The sequence below is a fragment of the Raphanus sativus genome, chromosome 9, assembly GCF_000801105.2.
Source record: "Raphanus sativus cultivar WK10039 chromosome 9, ASM80110v3, whole genome shotgun sequence".
Lineage (NCBI taxonomy): Eukaryota > Viridiplantae > Streptophyta > Magnoliopsida > Brassicales > Brassicaceae > Raphanus > Raphanus sativus.
The window spans coordinates 35,699,773-35,718,311 of NC_079519.1; the positions used below are offsets into that span (position 1 = coordinate 35,699,773).

General features: G+C 35.7%; 3 protein-coding genes and 2 long non-coding RNA genes across 6 annotated transcripts; 2 read left to right on the plus strand and 3 right to left on the minus strand.

The window, feature by feature from the left end:
• Positions 1-1,496: 1,496 nt before the first annotated feature.
• Positions 1,497-2,943, minus strand: LOC108838236 (galactinol synthase 4). Its single transcript, XM_018611200.2, has 4 exons — positions 2,491-2,943; positions 2,087-2,410; positions 1,838-1,972; positions 1,497-1,755 (listed from the first exon to the last, which is right to left on the minus strand). Exons 1-4 carry the CDS (start codon positions 2,809-2,811, stop codon positions 1,537-1,539), a joined length of 999 nt encoding a protein of 332 aa, XP_018466702.2. The 5' UTR covers positions 2,812-2,943; the 3' UTR covers positions 1,497-1,536.
• A 2,956-nt stretch (positions 2,944-5,899) lies between these two features.
• On the minus strand, positions 5,900-8,102 carry LOC108838543 (ADP-ribosylation factor 2-B). 2 transcript variants are annotated; one of them, XM_056993417.1, is made up of 7 exons: positions 7,620-7,653; positions 7,271-7,439; positions 6,931-7,001; positions 6,716-6,835; positions 6,472-6,590; positions 6,291-6,372; positions 5,900-6,129 (listed from the first exon to the last, which is right to left on the minus strand). In XM_056993417.1, the coding sequence occupies exons 2-7, from the start codon at positions 7,416-7,418 to the stop codon at positions 6,124-6,126; spliced, it is 546 nt and encodes a 181-aa protein (XP_056849397.1). In that variant the 5' UTR covers positions 7,419-7,439; positions 7,620-7,653; the 3' UTR covers positions 5,900-6,123. The 2 variants fall into 2 exon arrangements, with proteins under 2 accessions (XP_056849397.1, XP_018466967.1); XM_018611465.2 differs by lacking the exons at positions 5,900-6,129; positions 7,620-7,653 and adding an exon at positions 7,970-8,102 and having other exon boundaries at positions 6,276-6,372.
• Positions 8,103-8,622: 520 nt separating this feature from the next.
• LOC130499408 (uncharacterized) lies at positions 8,623-10,479 on the plus strand. The gene is made up of 4 exons (XR_008938263.1): positions 8,623-8,780; positions 9,060-9,134; positions 9,337-9,397; positions 9,677-10,479. It is a non-coding gene; the product is annotated as an uncharacterized LOC130499408 (long non-coding RNA).
• Positions 10,479-11,905, plus strand: LOC130499407 (uncharacterized). Its single transcript, XR_008938262.1, has 4 exons — positions 10,479-10,518; positions 10,605-10,935; positions 11,017-11,114; positions 11,691-11,905. It is a non-coding gene; the product is annotated as an uncharacterized LOC130499407 (long non-coding RNA).
• Positions 11,906-12,549: 644 nt separating this feature from the next.
• LOC108823879 (phosphatidylinositol 3-kinase VPS34) lies at positions 12,550-17,166 on the minus strand. The gene is made up of 17 exons (XM_018597172.2): positions 16,836-17,166; positions 16,651-16,744; positions 16,473-16,569; positions 16,239-16,397; positions 15,924-16,133; positions 15,652-15,830; positions 15,379-15,526; positions 15,201-15,296; positions 14,948-15,083; positions 14,698-14,819; positions 14,177-14,368; positions 13,920-14,090; positions 13,695-13,832; positions 13,452-13,606; positions 13,216-13,359; positions 12,985-13,132; positions 12,550-12,886 (listed from the first exon to the last, which is right to left on the minus strand). The coding sequence occupies exons 1-17, from the start codon at positions 16,945-16,947 to the stop codon at positions 12,749-12,751; spliced, it is 2,439 nt and encodes an 812-aa protein (XP_018452674.1). The 5' UTR covers positions 16,948-17,166; the 3' UTR covers positions 12,550-12,748.
• Between the last annotated feature and the right edge of the window lie 1,373 nt (positions 17,167-18,539).

The window sequence follows — 18,539 nt, forward strand, 5'->3', positions numbered from 1 at the left end:
TAAGAAACTAATAATTTTACGATTTTATTTGATTTTATGATTTAATTTTTATACTTTTCTAAAAAAATATGTATATATTTTTGAAATATTTTTAATTTAAATGATATTTCAAAATCATTGAAAATGATTGTAGAAGACATGTGGCAAAATCACTTCTCAAATATAATCTAGGGGATGAAAATTTTATAATTGTCAAAAATTAAAATTAAAAAATATTTATAAAATCTGTAGATATATATAAGAAACTAATGATTTTACGATTTAATTTGATTTTATGATTTAATTTTTGTAATTTTCTAAAAATATGTATATATTTTTGAAATATGTATATATTTTTGAAATATTTTTAATTTAAATGATATTTCGAAATTTGAATGCCATAATTGAATATATTTATTTTAATGATGATTTATGAGTTATTACCATATTTTAAAAAAGTCCAAAAATATAAATCGAAAATAAATGTAATATAGGAGTTATTACCATATTTTAAAAAATTTACCAAAAATATAAATTAACATTAAGTATAATTGTCCATGTCATATTAATCTATAAGACATGTCATCAATTTTATTAGCAATGTCATATTATTTTTGTAAGAATGATTGTAGAGAAGACATGTGGCAAAAATTGTCCATGTCATATTAATCTATATGACACGTCATCAATTTTAATAGCCATGTCATATTATTTTTGTGAGAATGATTGTAGAGAAGACATGTGGCAAAATCACTTCTCAAATATAGTCTAGGGGATTTAACCTAACGAAAATTTACCAACCACAATACAATTGATTTATGTGCGTATATTTTTAGTATATAGATCTTATAACTATTGAGAAAATGATAATCAGCAAAATCACTTATTAATATCATAGTCCGAATTTAGTATCCATAACCATATTAAGAGGTCGTTGAAGCTTTCAACAATATTCTTAAAGTTGGATCGGACAATAAACTCAGTTTAATTAATCTTTTGGTTTTGCAATATTGTGTATATTTGTATCTCTTATTTCTTAAAGATGTTTCCACCAGGGGCCGAGATGAATCCTTTTAAGTGCAGACTTCTCTACAGAAACCTTCTATGTATATATTTTTATCAATATCAAATTGTCCAGGGCCAAGAACACACTTTTGCTGTTTTGCATCATTTACTGATCTGTTTCAGACTGTTTATTTTCAATCATGCTTACAGAATATGACGGAGGGATAATCAGTAGGGCACCTTAAGTGACTACTAGGCTTAACCAATATATAACACTAATAGTATATATATCTTTAGCAAAGCTTCACAGTGATATAGCAATACAAATACTTCAATTCCTTATAGGTTAACACCTTACACACTAGTTTATACTAGTACTACTATTTCATAACCTCTCAGGTCGAGAAAGGGAACCTAAGAACTGTAATTACAACGCGCCAAGGTTTCTATTTCTGCTTATACTATTTCAAACTATGTATTGTATACATATATCAAAAGAAAATAGATAGAAGAACACGCCAAGTCTTTTTTTCACTTTATTTCTGGACCATCTCAAGCAGCGGAAGGTGCAGGAATGTAGGTCATTTCTGGTTCAGGTACCGAAGCTAGGATGGTCGATTTTGTAACGGTTTCTTCCACATCTACAGGGACTTTCGATTTGAAATCGAGTGATTCATCGTTATATACATCCCACCATTTATCAACTAACATCTTGATGTCTTCTCTGTCCATGTTAGCTTCTTCTCCTGTGTACCTCCATGGCTTGGATCCCTATCAATTTCAAAATCAAAATTTCAGCAACAAGCTAAAAACCGGCTCCAGTTTGCAAGCAAAGCTAGGGATCACTACTTACAGCTGCACAGTAGTGAACAACCTTGACTTTCTCCAGCTCCACGTTCTCAGGGTGACGCCAAAGCATAGCAAGAACAAGATTGTAAACTAGAGGGATCGGTTTGTAAACTTTCTCAAAGAACATATTGAGAAAATCCTGTAAAAGCAAAGTTACAAATACCAAAATCAACAAAACCAGGTCTTCAGAATAATCATATTTATAATCAGTTACTAATTTAAAGCAAAATAAAAATAAAATAATGTAACTCACTTGTTCTGCAAACGGTGAAGGTGGTGTGGTCTCCAGGGTTTGAAGGAGGTTCTCATAAGTCAAGGGGCTAGGCTCAAACACAAACATACCGGCGTTGAAATACAGAGGAGGAGGTGGAGATTCCATATCTTCCGGCCACGTGACCTTCTCCGGGCACTGTTGACAATAGCCAATGGAATACTGCGGCGAGTGGCTCCATGTTTTCTCACAGAAACAATCCATCACGGCATGAAAATACCCGTCAGGCAAATCAAAGAGGTTATCAATATTGTCAAAGACTTGAATATCTGCATCCAGGTACATCATCTTGCTGTACTCTTCAAACTGCAACAAGTAAAACCAACATAGAAATTCAACTATAACATATCTTGAGTTAAATTTTTGTGAAGAATCGAAATACTTACATTCCAGATACGCAGCTTTGAGTAGTTGAGAACATAGTACGCCATGGCAAACTTAACTTGGTTGTCTGGAGGATGAACAGGATCGATCTCACGTAGGACACAGCCCTGAGACCTCAAGATCACCCTGTGTTCCTCAGGGACATCAGGTAACATAGCAACAACAAGAGGGTAAGTACTTTTGACCTTACGCAAACCCTTTGCTAATCCCACGACTCCCTTCACGTAGTCTCCGTTACCTGCCAAAAACGTCACATAAGCTCTCTTTGAAGGTGCTTGATGATGTGCCTTCTCGGATACATTGACTGTGTCTACGGGAGCCATTTGGAGCAAAAGAAAAGTTTGGGGTGGGTTTTAAGAGGTAATTGAAAATGTTTTCTTGAGTGTTTGAGAAGTTAAGGAAAATTGTAGTCTGGTCTTCTCAAGGATGTGGTAACTTTTAGTTAGTGACTTCGAGCTTTGGTTTGTGAGTAGTTTCTGTAAGGCTACCACAACGGTTGATTAAATAGGCGTGGCATGAAGGGTAAATCTGGAACAAATTAATTACTAATTTACTTATTTTGCTTCTATGTTTTACAAGTTTATATGATGAAACTCAATTCAACTTCCAAATATCCTTCAGAAATATATTTTTCCAGTGAATATGAAAATTTATCTTGTATTTTATTTTATCATTATCATCGGGTGATGTGACTAGGAGAAATGAAAGCTCAAACATAGTTTACCACAAATTCAATGTTTTGAAAACCGGACAGAACATCGATTCGGTGTAGCTACTGGTTGACTGGTTAAACCAGTTCAATCAGTCGAATCGAGTTTTCTATTTATAAAAAAATAAATATATATAATTATATATTTATACTTTATAAACTTTATTTCTACATATAATACATTCTCTATTCTTTTTTATTAACTAAAAATAAACAACAAACATAAATCTAACTATATATATATATAGTAAAAACTGAATAGTGAATATTATGTAAACTGAAACCGAAAAAAACAAATGATTTATAGTTAAAATTATCATATTTATTTACTTTTATAAATAACATATCAAATTTTATGAATAAACTGCTCAAGCTTCACCATTACCACTAGGCTAATGAATAAACTGTTACAAATTGGGGCCGCTAAAATTAATATTTTAGTAGGGCTGGAAGCAGCCGTTTCTCCCGCTTACCTCAAGGGCCGCCCCTGGAATATATATATAGTAAAAACTGAATAGTAAATACTATGTAAGGCATACATGTCGTTCTAAAAATCTCACACAGATTAAGGCAACTAATGTTAAGTCTGTTTTATCTTTTATCATTAATGTTTTAGTGCTACGATTATCATTATTCAGTCAAACTTTACAGGGTAGATAAAGTCTTTGTCATTATATTGTGCATAGATTTTAGGAAAACGTCAAATATTTTGACACACAAAAAAAAATAAAAACGTCATATATAAGCGAACCGAGGGAGTATAAGATAGGCAACTCTGTTTGCTGAAGTTAGTTCCAATGAAATTCTCCACTCCAAAGTAAGATTTCATTACACTTAATAAGCCCTGAAAGACGACCAAACTTTCGGTATTTAACTGCTTCCACCACCATCTGAGCCTTTATCAGATGAAGTTTTGTCGTTACATTAGCAAATGACAAAAATGTGCCAAATATTCCACAATTATAATGCAGTTTAATGCTAATATCAGATTGGTAGGTTTATTAAACTACTATATTATTTATTTTTATGACTGAAACTTATCGACGCCTGACACGTATTTCTTCTTGATCTAATATTATAGTTTTTTCAAAACAATAAGATAAGAGAAAATATTAAAGAAGAAGTCAGGTCTTTAATGTTTTAGCCGACAGAAAAAGTATAATTTTTATATATCAACAGAAATAAAAAGAAACAGTTTTAAATTTTAATCTTGGCTTACCTCACGTTCCAAATTTTAAAATACTATCACATGCGTTTTGGGTCTATATATTATTTTATTGTACTGTTTTTTATTGTACTGTTATAAAAATATATACGTTGCTAAAATATATTGGACGCCCTAGAGGTAATTACTTTCACGGAACTGAATCGAAGTAAACAGTAGATCCGGTATGAAAACATCTCCAACCCATTGTTGTTTAACTTCTATAATAACATTTAGAGTTGAAAATGCTCCAACCTACCTCTATTTTTTTTATAATAGAGATCTCTATTTTTTCCTCTATTTATATAGGAAAAAAATATTATATCTTTATTTTTTACTCTATAAAATAGAAATTGCTATTTTAAAAAAATATATTAAAATATATCTTACCTTTACTATAGAATTTTTCTATTTTAGAGATGAAAATGGTAAAATACAATGGAAATTGTCTAATAAATTTTTAGCTGTGTATTGCATTGGTTACGAGTTCAAAAATCGAAAAGAGAAAATAGAGTTTTTATTTCTTTTGTAAAATGGCATAAGAAGAAAAATAGAGTTCCAGTGAGTTAATATATTATAACATTTAACCTTATAATATATTAACTCACTGGAACTCTATTTTTGAACTCACAACCTTTTTATTTATAACATTTAACCTTATAATATATTAACTCACTGGAACTCTATTTTTCTTCTTATGCCATTTTACAAAAGAAATAAAAACTCTATTTTCTCTTTTTTTTTTCAAAATAGAGTTATTTTCTTTCTTACGTATATGTAGTTATTTACGTATATTTTCAAAGTTGTTTTCATAGTCAGATATTGTTTTGGTAAGACTCCAGATCTTTGCATTGCAATATTACACGTGAAACGGTGAAAGATTATATCCCAACCGACTGAAATAATTAATCACAACGTTGAAGTCAAAAGAATGTATTTTATTGTCCGACGAACATTTGGAACTTGTACTGGATATAAATTAAACAGAAGGTGACATTGATCATAATATTGTAAAAGGAAAATAGTTTTGTCGTTGGACTTGGTTCTTAGTTTAATATAAACCCTTGAAACGTCCTGAAAGCTGCACACAATATGTAAAATATATATCAATCAATCGTATTCATGCATGCGCACTACGTTCAATAGAATATAATTTAGCAAAAAAAAAAAAACATCAACAAAAAGAGCATTTTCTCATTTGTGATTGCATGCGCAAATAGACATACCATATCACATTCGGGCCGGCCCAACATTCTATGGACCGTAAAAAGACAGATCCTCAGGCTTATGACTGCTTTCTGCATAGATACGGGACAAGCCTATTCGATGACAGAGACCGACTGTCAAGTCTTCGTGGAGAATGTAAGAGGATCATCTAACTGGTTTTGTCGACTATAGACCAATACCATCAACAACTTCATTCAACTCTCTATGGTGTTTATGGAGCATTACTCTATGTTTATAGAAAAAATGAGAATTTGACACCGACACGTGAACATTGTCTCAAAATAATAAAAGATCAATAAATTCATCACCAACGTTTTGTAATATCTGTTGTTAAAAACAAGAATCTTAATATCACAATCCCAAAATAAATCATTTTTAACTGGCAACATATACGACTCCATCATCACTAAACTCAACAAAAAGAGAAAAAAGGTTTTGAACAAGAAGCAGAGATAATGCTTTCTCCCAGAGGTCAAAGCTTTCGTCTCAAAAAGCTCAAGCCTGCAAGTAAAACGTAGAACAATATCAAATGACTAAAAATCCAAATCAAACTTTGGTTTGCATAGACCATAAGAAGAAGAACAATGTCAGTTTCAAATCAGCTAAACTTCATATACTCTTTCCAGATCCTATAATCTTTGAATGTGTCATGGAAGGCTTACTTTGTTAGCAATGTTGTTGGAGAGCCAGTCCAGACCTTCGTACAGTCCCTCACCGGTGGTGGCGCACGTGCTCTGGATGTACCTGAAGAGAACAACGGAACGGTGTTGGGTTTTATGTATTGAGTGAGAGCTCACAGAAAATAATTAAAAAAAAATGTTGTTTGGGGACATTGAGAATCACCAATGACGCTGCCTGAGAGAGTGGAGTCCAAGCTTATCGGTTATCTCAGCAGCGTTCATCGCATTTGGAAGATCCTGCTTGTTAGCAAACACAAGAAGGACTGCATCACGAAGCTCATCCTGCAGATTACAAGCAATTAATAGGCCAGTCAGCTTCCCAGTCGATTACTATTGTAAGTGTAGCACAAGACCAATGGAAGCAGCGTTATGGGATTGAATACAAGAGAGCAAGTAAGTGAAGGAACCTCGTTTAACATCCTGTGAAGTTCATCTCTTGCTTCAACAACACGGTCTCTGTCGTTGCTATCAACCACGAAGATCAGACCTTGAGTGTTCTGGAAGTAGTGCCTCCACAAGGGACGGATCTGTAAAGAGAAGACAAGTGAAGTGAGCACACATTCTCCTATCTCTTCGGTTTCTATATTTCGACAATAGAAAGTTAAGAGATGGTAGTAGAAACCTTGTCTTGACCCCCGACATCCCAGACAGTGAAGCTGATGTTTTTGTATTCAACTGTTTCCACATTAAACCCTGTAAAAACAGATCATACAACGAGTCTCCACTGATCAAGCATGTTGATTGTACCCTTGTCAATGCGTATTCTATATAGCCTCTAACATTTAATTTTATATATATATCTTTAATAGTAACAACTTTTATTGAGGCAATTGGTTAGATCCAAATTTATAAACCCAACAAAAGACTAACCAAAAGGCAACATCTAAACTTGCAATGAATGACCAATAAGCAATTAAGTGAAATGGATGGGTTTTAAAAAAAAGTAGAGAAGAGTGACTGACCAATGGTGGGGATGGTGGTAACGATCTCACCAAGCTTGAGCTTGTAAAGAATGGTAGTCTTACCAGCAGCATCAAGACCAACCATAAGGATGCGCATCTCCTTCTTCGCAAATAGTCTGCTGAAAAGCTTCGCAAATGATAGCCCCATTTTGCACTTCAGCTGCTGATCCTGAAAACATACAAACGAGACTCAGAGATCATAAAACATTTATAAGAATTTCAACAAGAATACGAGCTAGCCAATTCATCATCCTAACATGAATAGCACTCGATCTACTGCCAATTTCAAAATCCAACACCCAAAAACTATACATTGGACTACGTGATTCCTGATCCTAAAGAGACTCACCGACGAGAAAAGTTGAGATTCCAAATCACGTAAATGTAACAATTCGGAAGCAAATGAAATGTGATGTGAGACAATATGATCGATCACGATATTACGTGTTTCAAGATGAATGAATCTTAACACTAAGATCAGGAAGCTATGAAGAAGGAGATAACTGCAGATTCGATATATATATTTCGATTAAATTCAGGTCAATAGCTCCGAATCACGGATTTGAAAACAGGAAGCTGTCACAACAATCTCTGAATAATAATAGGATCTAAACAAACGAGATTCCATGTATACAGGAGCAACAGAGTCGAAATCAAATCATCAACGGAATTTCCGTCGCATGAAGTTTTGGAGTTTACCTTTCTAACTTGACGCCAAAAGATCTGAACGAGAGACAAGAGTTTTCAACCAATGCGGGTCAAGTGAAAATGTATTCTCTAAACGTGTTCTTTCACTACAATCCCTGTTATTTATCATTTTGTTTAAATTTAACCCAAAAACTAATTAAAGTGAATTTACCGTTCTGATTGAAAATATTTCCGATCAGTTATGGTATTTAGTACTACTATACCTAGGGGTGTCAAAATGGGTCATGACCCATGGGTCAACCCAATCCAAGCTGACCCATTAACCCATATGAACTGTTTATTTTTGATTTAATGGGTTAATGGGTTAATAGGTTGAGGGGTTAGTAGGTTGATGGGTTAGTAGGTTGATGGGTTAACAGTTTAAATGGGTATATTGGGTTGGGTTAAATCTGACCCATTTAGTTTAATAATTAAAAAAAAAAAACAATCAAACCCATCGATCAAACCTTTCTCTCCTTCTCCGATCTCTCGCGATCCTCGAACTCTCATCTCTCATCACGCTCTCGATCCTCGATCAAACCCATCGACGCTGACCACGAGTTCTCTCATCTCCTCCGATTTGGGTTTCGATCTCTCTCTTCTCCGACGACCACGACCTCATCTTCATCGTTCTCAAACGACCACGACTCGAGCTTTTCATCTTCTCCGGCTCGAGCTCTCTCTTCTCCGACGACCACGACCTCGACGACCCGCTCTCTCAGACCCTCTCATCGATATCAAACGACCCACTCTCTCAGACCCTCTCAGACCTCTCGTCATCATCTCAGAGTCTCTACTCGTAATTGTCCTGTCATCATCTCAGGTTGTTGTCTGACCAGAGATTATCTACTCTCGTCATCATGTTTACGTTTATGGAAACTGTTGCACAGAACTTTGGTGATATTGTGTTAGTTTCTCTTGATTGGTAAAACTGTTAGTGAAACTGATAGCTTGTAAGATGAAACTTGTTACTTGAATGAGCAAACATGTGATCCACAACTAGCTTGGATGTAAGATTTAGTGATGATAACACTTGAACGAGCAAACACATTTGATCCTCAGTTTTAGTTGTAACTTATATATTGAGTTATTCTCTGTTCAGGTGATTGATAAAGTACAGGAGGAGAAGACCCGCACTGGTTCACGCTCTCGATCTCATCTCTCTCAACCCTTTGAGGTATGTTACTAAGTAAAGATAACTTTGAGGTACATCACTGCTTTAGTTGATTAGCTTTTAGCTTTGAGAGATCATCTTTTGTTGTGGGTTTACATTACTGCTTTGATAGATGTCTTAAAGCTGTTTGCTTTTGCTAAAGAATTGATGTGGGTACGAAAGCAGTTTTGCTAAAGACTCTCGTCGTGCTTACGTTTTTGGTCAGGTCCCAAGCTTGAGGCTGTTGAAGCTGAATAATAATGCTTTGCGTCTGATCAACCTGAGAGGTGAGTAACTGGTTCTGTTTTTATGTTTCGTGTTTTTACAACAAGCGTTGGTTTTTATTACATCTGTTTGATAAACTAAAAGAATATTGTGAGAAAAAGATTTGGCATTTCTGGCTCTAGTGATAATGATGTGATGCTTTATGGGATTAGTTTTGTCTGTTAAGAACAACTAAGTGGGATTAGTTTTGTGAACTTGAGTCATGATAAATGATGGCAAACGTATTTTTCACAGCTTCTGGTTTCACTTTTATAACGAGCTTTTCGAAATGTTCTTTTCAGGAGGCACGTTTCTTTCTTTTCAGGAGGCACGAAGACGTTCTGTTGGCAGTGATCTTGGATATGGAAAATGAAGAATATCGAGAATCAACAGGTACATCTTCTAATACTGCAAAGAGAAGAAAAACATCGGATATGTGGCAATATTTTAGAGTAGAAAAAGATGAGAATGGGGAAGAGAGAGCATATTGTCTGAAATGCTCAAAGAGCTATGCATATACATCAACAAGTGGAACCTCAAATCTGAAGCGTCATAAGGAGAAATGCTTAGGAATTTTAGAGGCTGAAAGAAGGGTAGTGAATTTTGATGAGAGAGTTGCTAGGGAGAAGTATAGTCGAGTCATTATTAGACATAATCTTCCTTTCATTTCGGTTGAGTATGAAGAGCTGAGGGACTATTGTAGCTATTTGAATCCAGATTACAAGTGTTACACTAGGAACACTGCTGCTAGTGATGTTATGAAAACTTGGGAGAAAGAAAAACAGATCTTGAGGTCTGAGCTGGAAAAGATTCCTAGTAGGATATGCTTGACCTCAGATTGTTGGACTTCACTAGCAGGAGATGGGTACATAGCTGTCACGGCACACTATGTTGATGCGAAGTGGGTGCTACATAGCAAGATTTTATCGTTTTGTGAAGTTCTTCCTCCCCATAGTGGTGAAGTCTTAGCTAGTAAAGTCCACGAATGTCTGAGAGAGTGGGGAATAGAGAGAAAGGTGTTCACTTTGACTCTGGATAATGCCACGGCTAATGACAACATGCAAGACGTATTGAGGGATCGGCTTAATCTAGATGATAATTTAGTGTGCAAGTAACTGAGACAGAGAACTTTGGTTTGCTGGATGTAAGTTTCTGATGTTTATCTATTTAACTCGTTTTATTTTTTTCTAAAGTTCATTCTAAACTTCTTGTTTTGTTTACTGAGAACAGGACTTGTTTGAGTTAGATGATATTCCAGAGACTGCAGAACCAGGAAAGTCAGCATTGGATTTATATTTAGAGGAGTCAAAACTAGAAATGAGAGCTCATCATGATTTGAATGTGTTGCGATATTGGAAAGAGAACAGGCATCGTTTTGGCGCACTTGCATTCATGGCAATGGACATTCTCAGCATACCTATTACTACTGTGGCGTCCGAGTCTTCTTTCAGTATTGGAGCTCACATTATAAACAAGTACAGAACTCGCCTTATTCCTAAAAATGTGCAAGCTTTATTGTGTACTAGGTCTTGGATTCATGGCTATAAAGTTGATGGTGAAGGTACAGTCTTATATAAACTTCATATTCTTTGCTAGATTTAGTTTATATATCTATTAATATCCGGTTTCTTATGATATGTAGATGAAGATGAAGAAGATGAGATAGTCATTATCCGAGAGGCTCCATGTCAAGCATTAACAACTCAAGACCATGTTGGTACCATGGAATTATAGCTGGTGGTGAGTCTTGTTTCTTTTCCTGATTAGTTTATGCTCGTATCTCTCAATCGTCTGTTGTCTTTCACTCTCTCAACTGAATAGCTTTGTATAGTTAGCAAGTGTGTTGATAGTCTCGCTGTGTTTCATTAGCTTTGGATATATAACACACTATGTTCTGTTTGCATCTGTGTTGTCTGTCTTGGCAGTGTAGAAGGTATGTAGAAGATATATAGCAAATCAATTACGAATAATAGGTTATGTGCTTAGATATATTAGTGATCTTGTGAGTTGTGACCAGTGGGAACAAGAATGATCTAGGTTGAGTAGCTTATGGTTTTGGTAGAGTTTGTAATTGCTTTATTGTAGATCTTCACCGCATGGGAACCACTCTGTTTCATTCCTTTTCTTCCTCTTATGCTTAGGTTTATCTATGTTTCTGCGTTTCAGGGACCAACTGAGAAGGAGCAATATTATGTTTTTTTCCCTTATCCCTTCTTTTTTTTCTCTGCGTCCATTCGTATGAGTAGCTTCTTTAAATATTATGTTTCATATCCTTCTCTAATAACACTATTGACCGTTGCATTTGCCTATTTACAGGTACCTGAAAGATCAATTTTCTTCATTGAAGATGGGAAGAAGGTTCAGGCTGGTTAATGATCACGTTTGTCTTTGTTTTTTTGTTTTTTTTTTGGCATGGCAGGTTCATGTAGACGAACTAGTTTCCGAGTCCTCCCATGTGTTTTTTCTTATTACCAAACGTTTCTGTTTTTCTTTGTGGATTTTAACATCATAAAACTATTTTTTTTTTTTAATTTTTACATTTCTACAAGACTATGTTACCAGATTTTATATTTGTAAGTTACCAGATTTTATATTTGTAAGTCACTTCTTAGCACTTGTTTAATTAAGTCGCTTCTTACTTGTTGAATTATGCAAACGTGATTTTTTAACATAGTCTCTGTTTACTTGTTTATTGAATTATTGGGTTGATGGGTCAACCATTAACCCATATGACCCATTTAATTTAATGAGTCATGGGTCAACCCAACCCATTTAATAAATGGGTTGGATTGACCCATGACCCATTAACAATCAACCCATTTGGGTTATGGGTTGGGTTGACCCATTTGACCCATTTTGACACCCCTAACTATACCCCCATTTAATTACACCCAATCCACAATTGCATTTTATGGTTCTAAGAGATTAAAAAAGAAAAAGAGTTTTTCAGTTTTTTTCCTAGAATTTATCATACGGAGGCGCAGTAGCACTATTAAATTTTTAAGGACGAAAATTCAAAAGTTCCAGAAGTAATGGTAGCCTTTTCAAATTTCAATTTTTTTCTAAAAATGAAGAATCCATCAGGGTCAACGTTGCAACAAGACAAAACGAACATATTCACAAGAATAAATAAAAATGGAGAATTGATTTACAAGTAAGCTTTAGCACAACGATAAAAGTCAAGACAAAACGCTTCGTTTTTAAGTGACTGTAATCTAGCTTTCAAGGTTAGCAAGGTTATTTACAGAGTAATAATTTTGTCACAGTGGATGTAAGTAAAAGCCAAGAACATAAATCAAACCTTTGAGTGTGTGTGTGTGTGTGTGTTATTGACGTAACAAAGTAAATAGCATATACATTTTCAACGCACTGGTTCAACGCCAGTATTGAGCCCACCTGTGTATGGTTTCAACCATTTGCGGGAACAGAGCGCTTACGCTTTCATTAATCAGATCTTGAAAGAAATGGATGCATGCTTCGTCGTCCATATCAAGCCTAAACTTTTCTTGGAGCTGCGCATACACAAAAGACGTAGCGTTTAGGAGAACACTAATGCGCAAGCAAGAGCCAATCCATGTACAAGAAAAATTTAAGAGTGAAAGAATCTTACTTTGAGAATGCCCTTTTCAGGATCTGAAGCTATATCTGGAATGGTTGAACCCGCCATGAGATAGAACAGATTCAGAATAAGGTTGCTTGATTTCCGGAGAATGTTGTAGGCTTCACAACAGTACGATTTGAACCTTGTGTAGTATTGGCTGCAACACATAGTACAGAGTTAAGTTTAATGCTCTCGAGCCAAAGATTCATCGAGTAATATAACAGTTAGTAAACATGGTACCTTTCTGCTCCGCCCATGGCTTCCACCATTTCTTTGCAGAGTTTCATCGGTGGAGGGAATGGTTTAGGATCTCTACCTAGTATAAACGCAAAATCAACGTGGAAAAGACGGCCATCATCTGTAAGGAGAAGGTTGTCAAGGTGCCTACACACATAAACAACAGGCCATCACAATTTGATTACAAGGCACATATGAATAAAGCAAGACTTCTTGAACACAATCACGAGTAAACTTACCTGTCTCCAATGCCAAGTATATATGTGATCACGGAATAGCCTGCACAGCTTTTTATAAATGTCTCGAGACAAGAGGCTGTTATACCGAAAGGAGCATGCTCATCAGGATGGAACTTCTGCAGATAACTTGTTATGCTTCGGTGCTCTGAGAGAATCTGATCATGCAAGAGGCACACATATCTTAGGACAACGAGATTATTTATCCTCCAAATTACAATGGCTTGTGAACGCTGAAGAACATACCTGAGCTAAAGAACGGGATGGTATGAATTCTAACATGCCTTCGTCATGTCCAGTTGCTAACACCTTATAAGGAGTTAGGCAAAGATCAAGATTTTCTAGCTTAAGCAGTCTATCCATGAGCCAAACCATTTGAACAACCTATAGAGAAAATTAAAGAAACAAGAATCACAACATGAAGAGAAGGTCTATGATGATGTGCTGCAAAAAAGAAAAAACTAAATATACCAGTTGGTCTTGCCGGAGATCATCTCCCTTCTTGAATATAACTTTGCAAGTTCCTTCGTCTTCTGTTCGAAAAGCTAGAAGCAGAGGATTCAGTTGACTTTTAAAGAGCGTTGATTCTCCGGGCACAATCCCTTTTATGAGGACACTAGGGGTAAGCGGTGATCGAATAGGCTGAAAGGAAACCGAAACCAAAAAATCATTACAAAACTTAAGACTCAGACATTCTTTACTCATTAACTATACTATGGTGAAAGTACCTCTTCAAAGTAGGTGAGTTCACTAAGGAGTCCACTTAAAAGCTGCCTGAGCTTCTCAATCTTTTTCTGTGTGTTTCCACGTACATTTCTCACTTCTCGTGTAATGGAAACTAACTGAGCAGTCAGTCCTGTTTGGCCCACCAAACTTTGCCACAGTTTATTTCCATCTTCTCCATTAACATCAGGTGGCAGCTGAGATTAAGAGGAAAAATATTATTCTAGAGCAGTTAAACAGATCTCACTTGATGACCAATTCACTGCCCCAAGGACACAAATTACTACTCTCGCTAAAAGTAAGGATTCCATATTATCTTGGCTGCATCGTGCGCTAGCCTTTATAGAGACAAAATATTGAACAACCTAGCACTGTCAACCCTTACCCACATGATGTGGGCCACATCCCAAGTTCAAAGGGTTTAAAATCTGACTAAGTGACTATTACAAAGAGAGCAGAGGCCGGAGGAAAAAAAATGGAAAAAGAAAGGGGAAGGAAATATAGTGAATAAATGTTCGGTCCACACCTTTTTCATACTCTGCTCGAGTAAGTCGTATGTGCTGAAATATCGCTTGTTATAGACATGGTCAGTAAGTTCAACAGCAACATACCAGCGAAAAAAACTGGCCAGCTGAATATTCTGTAATGCTAGAAGTTTGAAGAAAGAATAACCGAAACCAATCAATGAATAACTCAGGGAACAAATGTAAATCAGTTAAACTGAGAGAAAAAAAAAAGATAAGCAAAATTTCATGGCTAATAAGTTCAGAACATACCCCGTTGGACAAGGAACTGAGAAAGCCTGGATCTATCAGAGCGTTCAAAACGGAGAGCCTGAACCAGTTGAAGCAAGTAACACTGGAGCTCTTCATCATCAGCTCTTTCAAGGACACTCACAGCATAAGCTCGAACCTATCAGTAGGTGTATCAAGGAATTAGCAAACATTTAAAGATACCAGGACGAAGGAAAAGCAGATCCAGTACGAGGTTACAAGACCAGAAGAAAAGAAAACATGGCATTTCTAGTACCTCTTCACTTTCAAATAAAGGAGACAATAGCTCCAAGGCATCACATACATCTATCGTTTCCCATTTGTACATCAGTTGAATTGCTTGCTTTGCTTCCTGCCAATATGGAAAAGATCACGCAACATAGAAAAAATAAGAACCAAGAAAATATATGAACAAGCAAAAGATGTACGCTTACCTGAACATCACTCCACTCCACACAGCGAAGAAACTTTGTCAGAGCTCTCTTTTCAGACATCAGAGAGAAACGAAACTTCCAAAGAAGTTGTCTTTCGTCTCCACTCAAAGTCCTTGTTGGCGGATATTTTAGAACACGTTGTATTGATCTTGAAAAGAAGAAAATACAACTTTCATCATAATATGATCAATAAACGACATGGAACTGTTTCTCTAAAGAGTGGCACACAACTGCAATTAAACAAAGAGGAAAAAAACTTCATTCCATACTTACTTCCGTTCGGTATTACTTGGCTTGAGATCCCTGTCAATAATGCCACGATCCAAACTCCTTGCAAGCTTTAGTTGCTTGTGCTCTGAAGGATTAAACTTTCCAAGCTCTGTATCCCAGACAGTAACAAATTCATTTGTTGACCCTATTGGGGAAGTTATCAACAAATTGGCTCCTGACTCCTAGATATCAAAAGCAGATAGACATTAGAGAAAATTTTATATTTCAAAAGGTAACACGACCACAGAAAAATCCAATAGCAGTAAAGATTGTACCTGAAATACAACTCGATGTTCAAAACTACAAAAGTCGACAACCAAGTAGAGATATGAGTTTCCATGTTTGGAGCTTTCTTGTTCCTTGATCTTATCCAAGGATTTCAACATAAGCCGGTCCAGCCAATCAATGCTCTGGATCTGCCCCCTTTCAAACTTATTCATGAGCTTCTCCAAACGCTCTAGCTCGCCTCGCTCATGCCGTGGAACCTACAGAGCATGACAAATTACAGAAACCCCAACATAAAGTAAGTTGGCAAATAAGAACAATATATTTCAATATAACAATCTAAACATTGAGATTGATCAAGCAACCTTTCCAGGAGTAGAGGTAGGAAAAGAACCATCAGCTTCCTTCCCTCGCCAGAGCCTAAGCTTCTGCTTTCCTGCTTTCATTTGCATCTTGCTGTTAAACAGAAGGATGGTGGCACCACCAATGAGTCCCTCAGCTTTTCCACACGAAACATCCCATACCTAATACAAACATGGATTCTTCGATAAGCAGAAAAAAAAAAGAGGAAGCAATGGGGATAGCGATGATTTGTATACCGTGATGGCAAGTTGAGAGTGAGCAGTCAAGTCACGATATTTAGAACTGAGAGCGATGAGTTCGTTCCAGCAGTAAGGTGGTCCTGTAGTGTTCAACCTGGAATTAAGAACAGAGCCATATATGAAACGCTTCTACAAAAAGTCATCAACATTACAACAGAGACACAATAAAAGAAACCTTGTTCTCATGGGAAGACCAAAGGGAGCTCCATCTATATACAATGCACAGTCAACGTAAAGCTCTGCTCTTTTCTCCTCTGTAACCTTCAATTCTACACCAAGCAAGCAGTAATCATCAATCAAGTTAGAACTGATTCGATTTCAAATGTAATTCCACCAGTAGAAATCGAATCTTTTGAGTACCCGAATCAGTAGATTTGTGGACGGGGAGGGTTCCATCGAGCTTCTCGATACGGAAAGTGACGGGAGAATTGAGATCGCAGGAGAGGAAGAAACGAAACTCGCTCGCGCCCATTCTCCTGATTTTTTTTTAGCTTCTAGAAAATCAAAATTAAGGCTTTTCTCATCTGGGGAAAGAGATGAATCGATGGATAATGGAGAATCTGAAGTTTGAAATTCCGATAATTGTTTTTAGGGTTGTAGACGACCGGTGCGGTGATTGATCAGCTTACGCTATTAACACGTAGGCGAAGTCGTTACCGTAGACGGCTCCGGCCAAATCGACTCGTACGTATGTATGTGAAATTAACATGTTAAATGAAAAATACAAATTTTTTTTTGACGAAAAATGTATTTTTTGAAGAATGAAAAATACAATTTGGACCACATTATTCATTTTAGGATTTAATTAAAATCCGTGAACACAAACGGATTTAACTAAAATCTCAAAAACTTTTGATAAAATATATTTAAATTATGAATCTAAGATGTTGGTTTTAAATTATGTCTATTCTATTTTTTGTTGTTTTTAACATCAAATAAGTTTTCATAATATGTGAATAAATTCATGAAATACTAGTGTAAATGTAATATGTGTATATTCAAAATTAAACATCAACCAAGATTGTTTTGAGAGAAATTTTTACTAAATGGTATTCTCCGGTCATTGGTGTTTAGCCTTGTTAGAGCATCATTAACCCTAGCACTCCATTAGGAGTGCTTATTCATTTTTTAGTAATAATTATGTATTAAGAACTCAAATTAAAAAACTTCTAAATTTGATCCTCCAATGCAAAGTTGCTTATTTTGGGATGCTTAAAAAAATTGTTAAGCTTTTAATGTCTTTGAGCTTTCTGAAACTCTTTGAGAACTGACTGCAAATTTTTTGCCAGTTTAGCATCTGTAATGTTCTTAATTGGCTGCACATTGTTTATATTCAAACAGGTCTTTGCACATATCATCTATGATCCAATAGCTTCAACTAATTTATAAACCAAAATAAAGCTCAAACTTTCTCTAGTTCTCACAGAAACAAGCAACTCTATGGTTCCAAAGAGAAACATAAACATCAGAGGTATACATGATGTGTTGACGCAATCATCCTTCAAAGAGAAACATAAACTGAATGTTGTAATTCAGCTCTGTTTTTATCTAAGTTGTAAGAACAAGAACATGCTGACTACCAAAGGAAACTTTGCCAACAAATGAGCAAGAAAAGCCACCGACTTACACACATAGCCAATGAAGTCTCCCACTTCTCAAGTATCCTCTGGTCACTTCTGAAGCGTTGTTACACACTCCATCACACCTGCGTTGTTACACACTCCATCAATACATATCACTCTAAGAAAACCAACGACTATGTTAGACCACAAACACAAAGGAAACATGTAATCAATCATATACAGCAGAAATCTTGAATCTTTACTGACTAAAACAGAACAGGATAATATTGATAACATAACAGAAACTTCAAAAAGGCAAAACAAGAAGTGATTTAAGAATCGAATCAACTCAGCATGTGATTTAACAGGATAATCAAATCGAAACGAAAATAGAGCTATAAGCCTAAAACGTAGGCTAAAACAGAACATGATTCAACAGGATAATATTGATAACATAACAGAAATTTCAAAAAGACAAAACAATACAGTTATTCGACCAGAT

Bases quoted from the DNA above. Each gene is read 5' to 3' on its own strand.
- LOC108838236 (XM_018611200.2), bottom strand. From the start codon at position 2,811: ATGGCTCCCGTAGACACAGTCAATGTATCCGAGAAGGCACATCATCAA. The intron at 2,411-2,490 runs GTAAGTATTTCG...TACTTGTTGCAG, and splicing joins CAAAGCTGCGTATCTGGAAT to TTTGAAGAGTACAGCAAGAT. The intron at 1,973-2,086 runs GTGAGTTACATT...TTGCTTTTACAG, and splicing joins CTTCACCGTTTGCAGAACAA to GATTTTCTCAATATGTTCTT.
- LOC108838543 (XM_018611465.2), bottom strand. From the start codon at position 7,418: ATGGGGCTATCATTTGCGAAGCTTTTCAGCAGACTATTTGCGAAGAAG. The intron at 6,836-6,930 runs GTTTCTACTACC...TTCTCTTTACAG, and splicing joins ATGTCGGGGGTCAAGACAAG to ATCCGTCCCTTGTGGAGGCA. The intron at 6,373-6,471 runs GTGATTCTCAAT...TGTTCTCTTCAG, and splicing joins TCTCTCAGGCAGCGTCATTG to GTACATCCAGAGCACGTGCG.
- LOC108823879 (XM_018597172.2), bottom strand. From the start codon at position 16,947: ATGGGCGCGAGCGAGTTTCGTTTCTTCCTCTCCTGCGATCTCAATTCT. The intron at 15,527-15,651 runs GTAAGTATGGAA...CTTCTTTTCAAG, and splicing joins CCAAGTAATACCGAACGGAA to ATCAATACAACGTGTTCTAA. The intron at 15,084-15,200 runs GTACTAGAAATG...ACCTACTGATAG, and splicing joins CTTTATTTGAAAGTGAAGAG to GTTCGAGCTTATGCTGTGAG.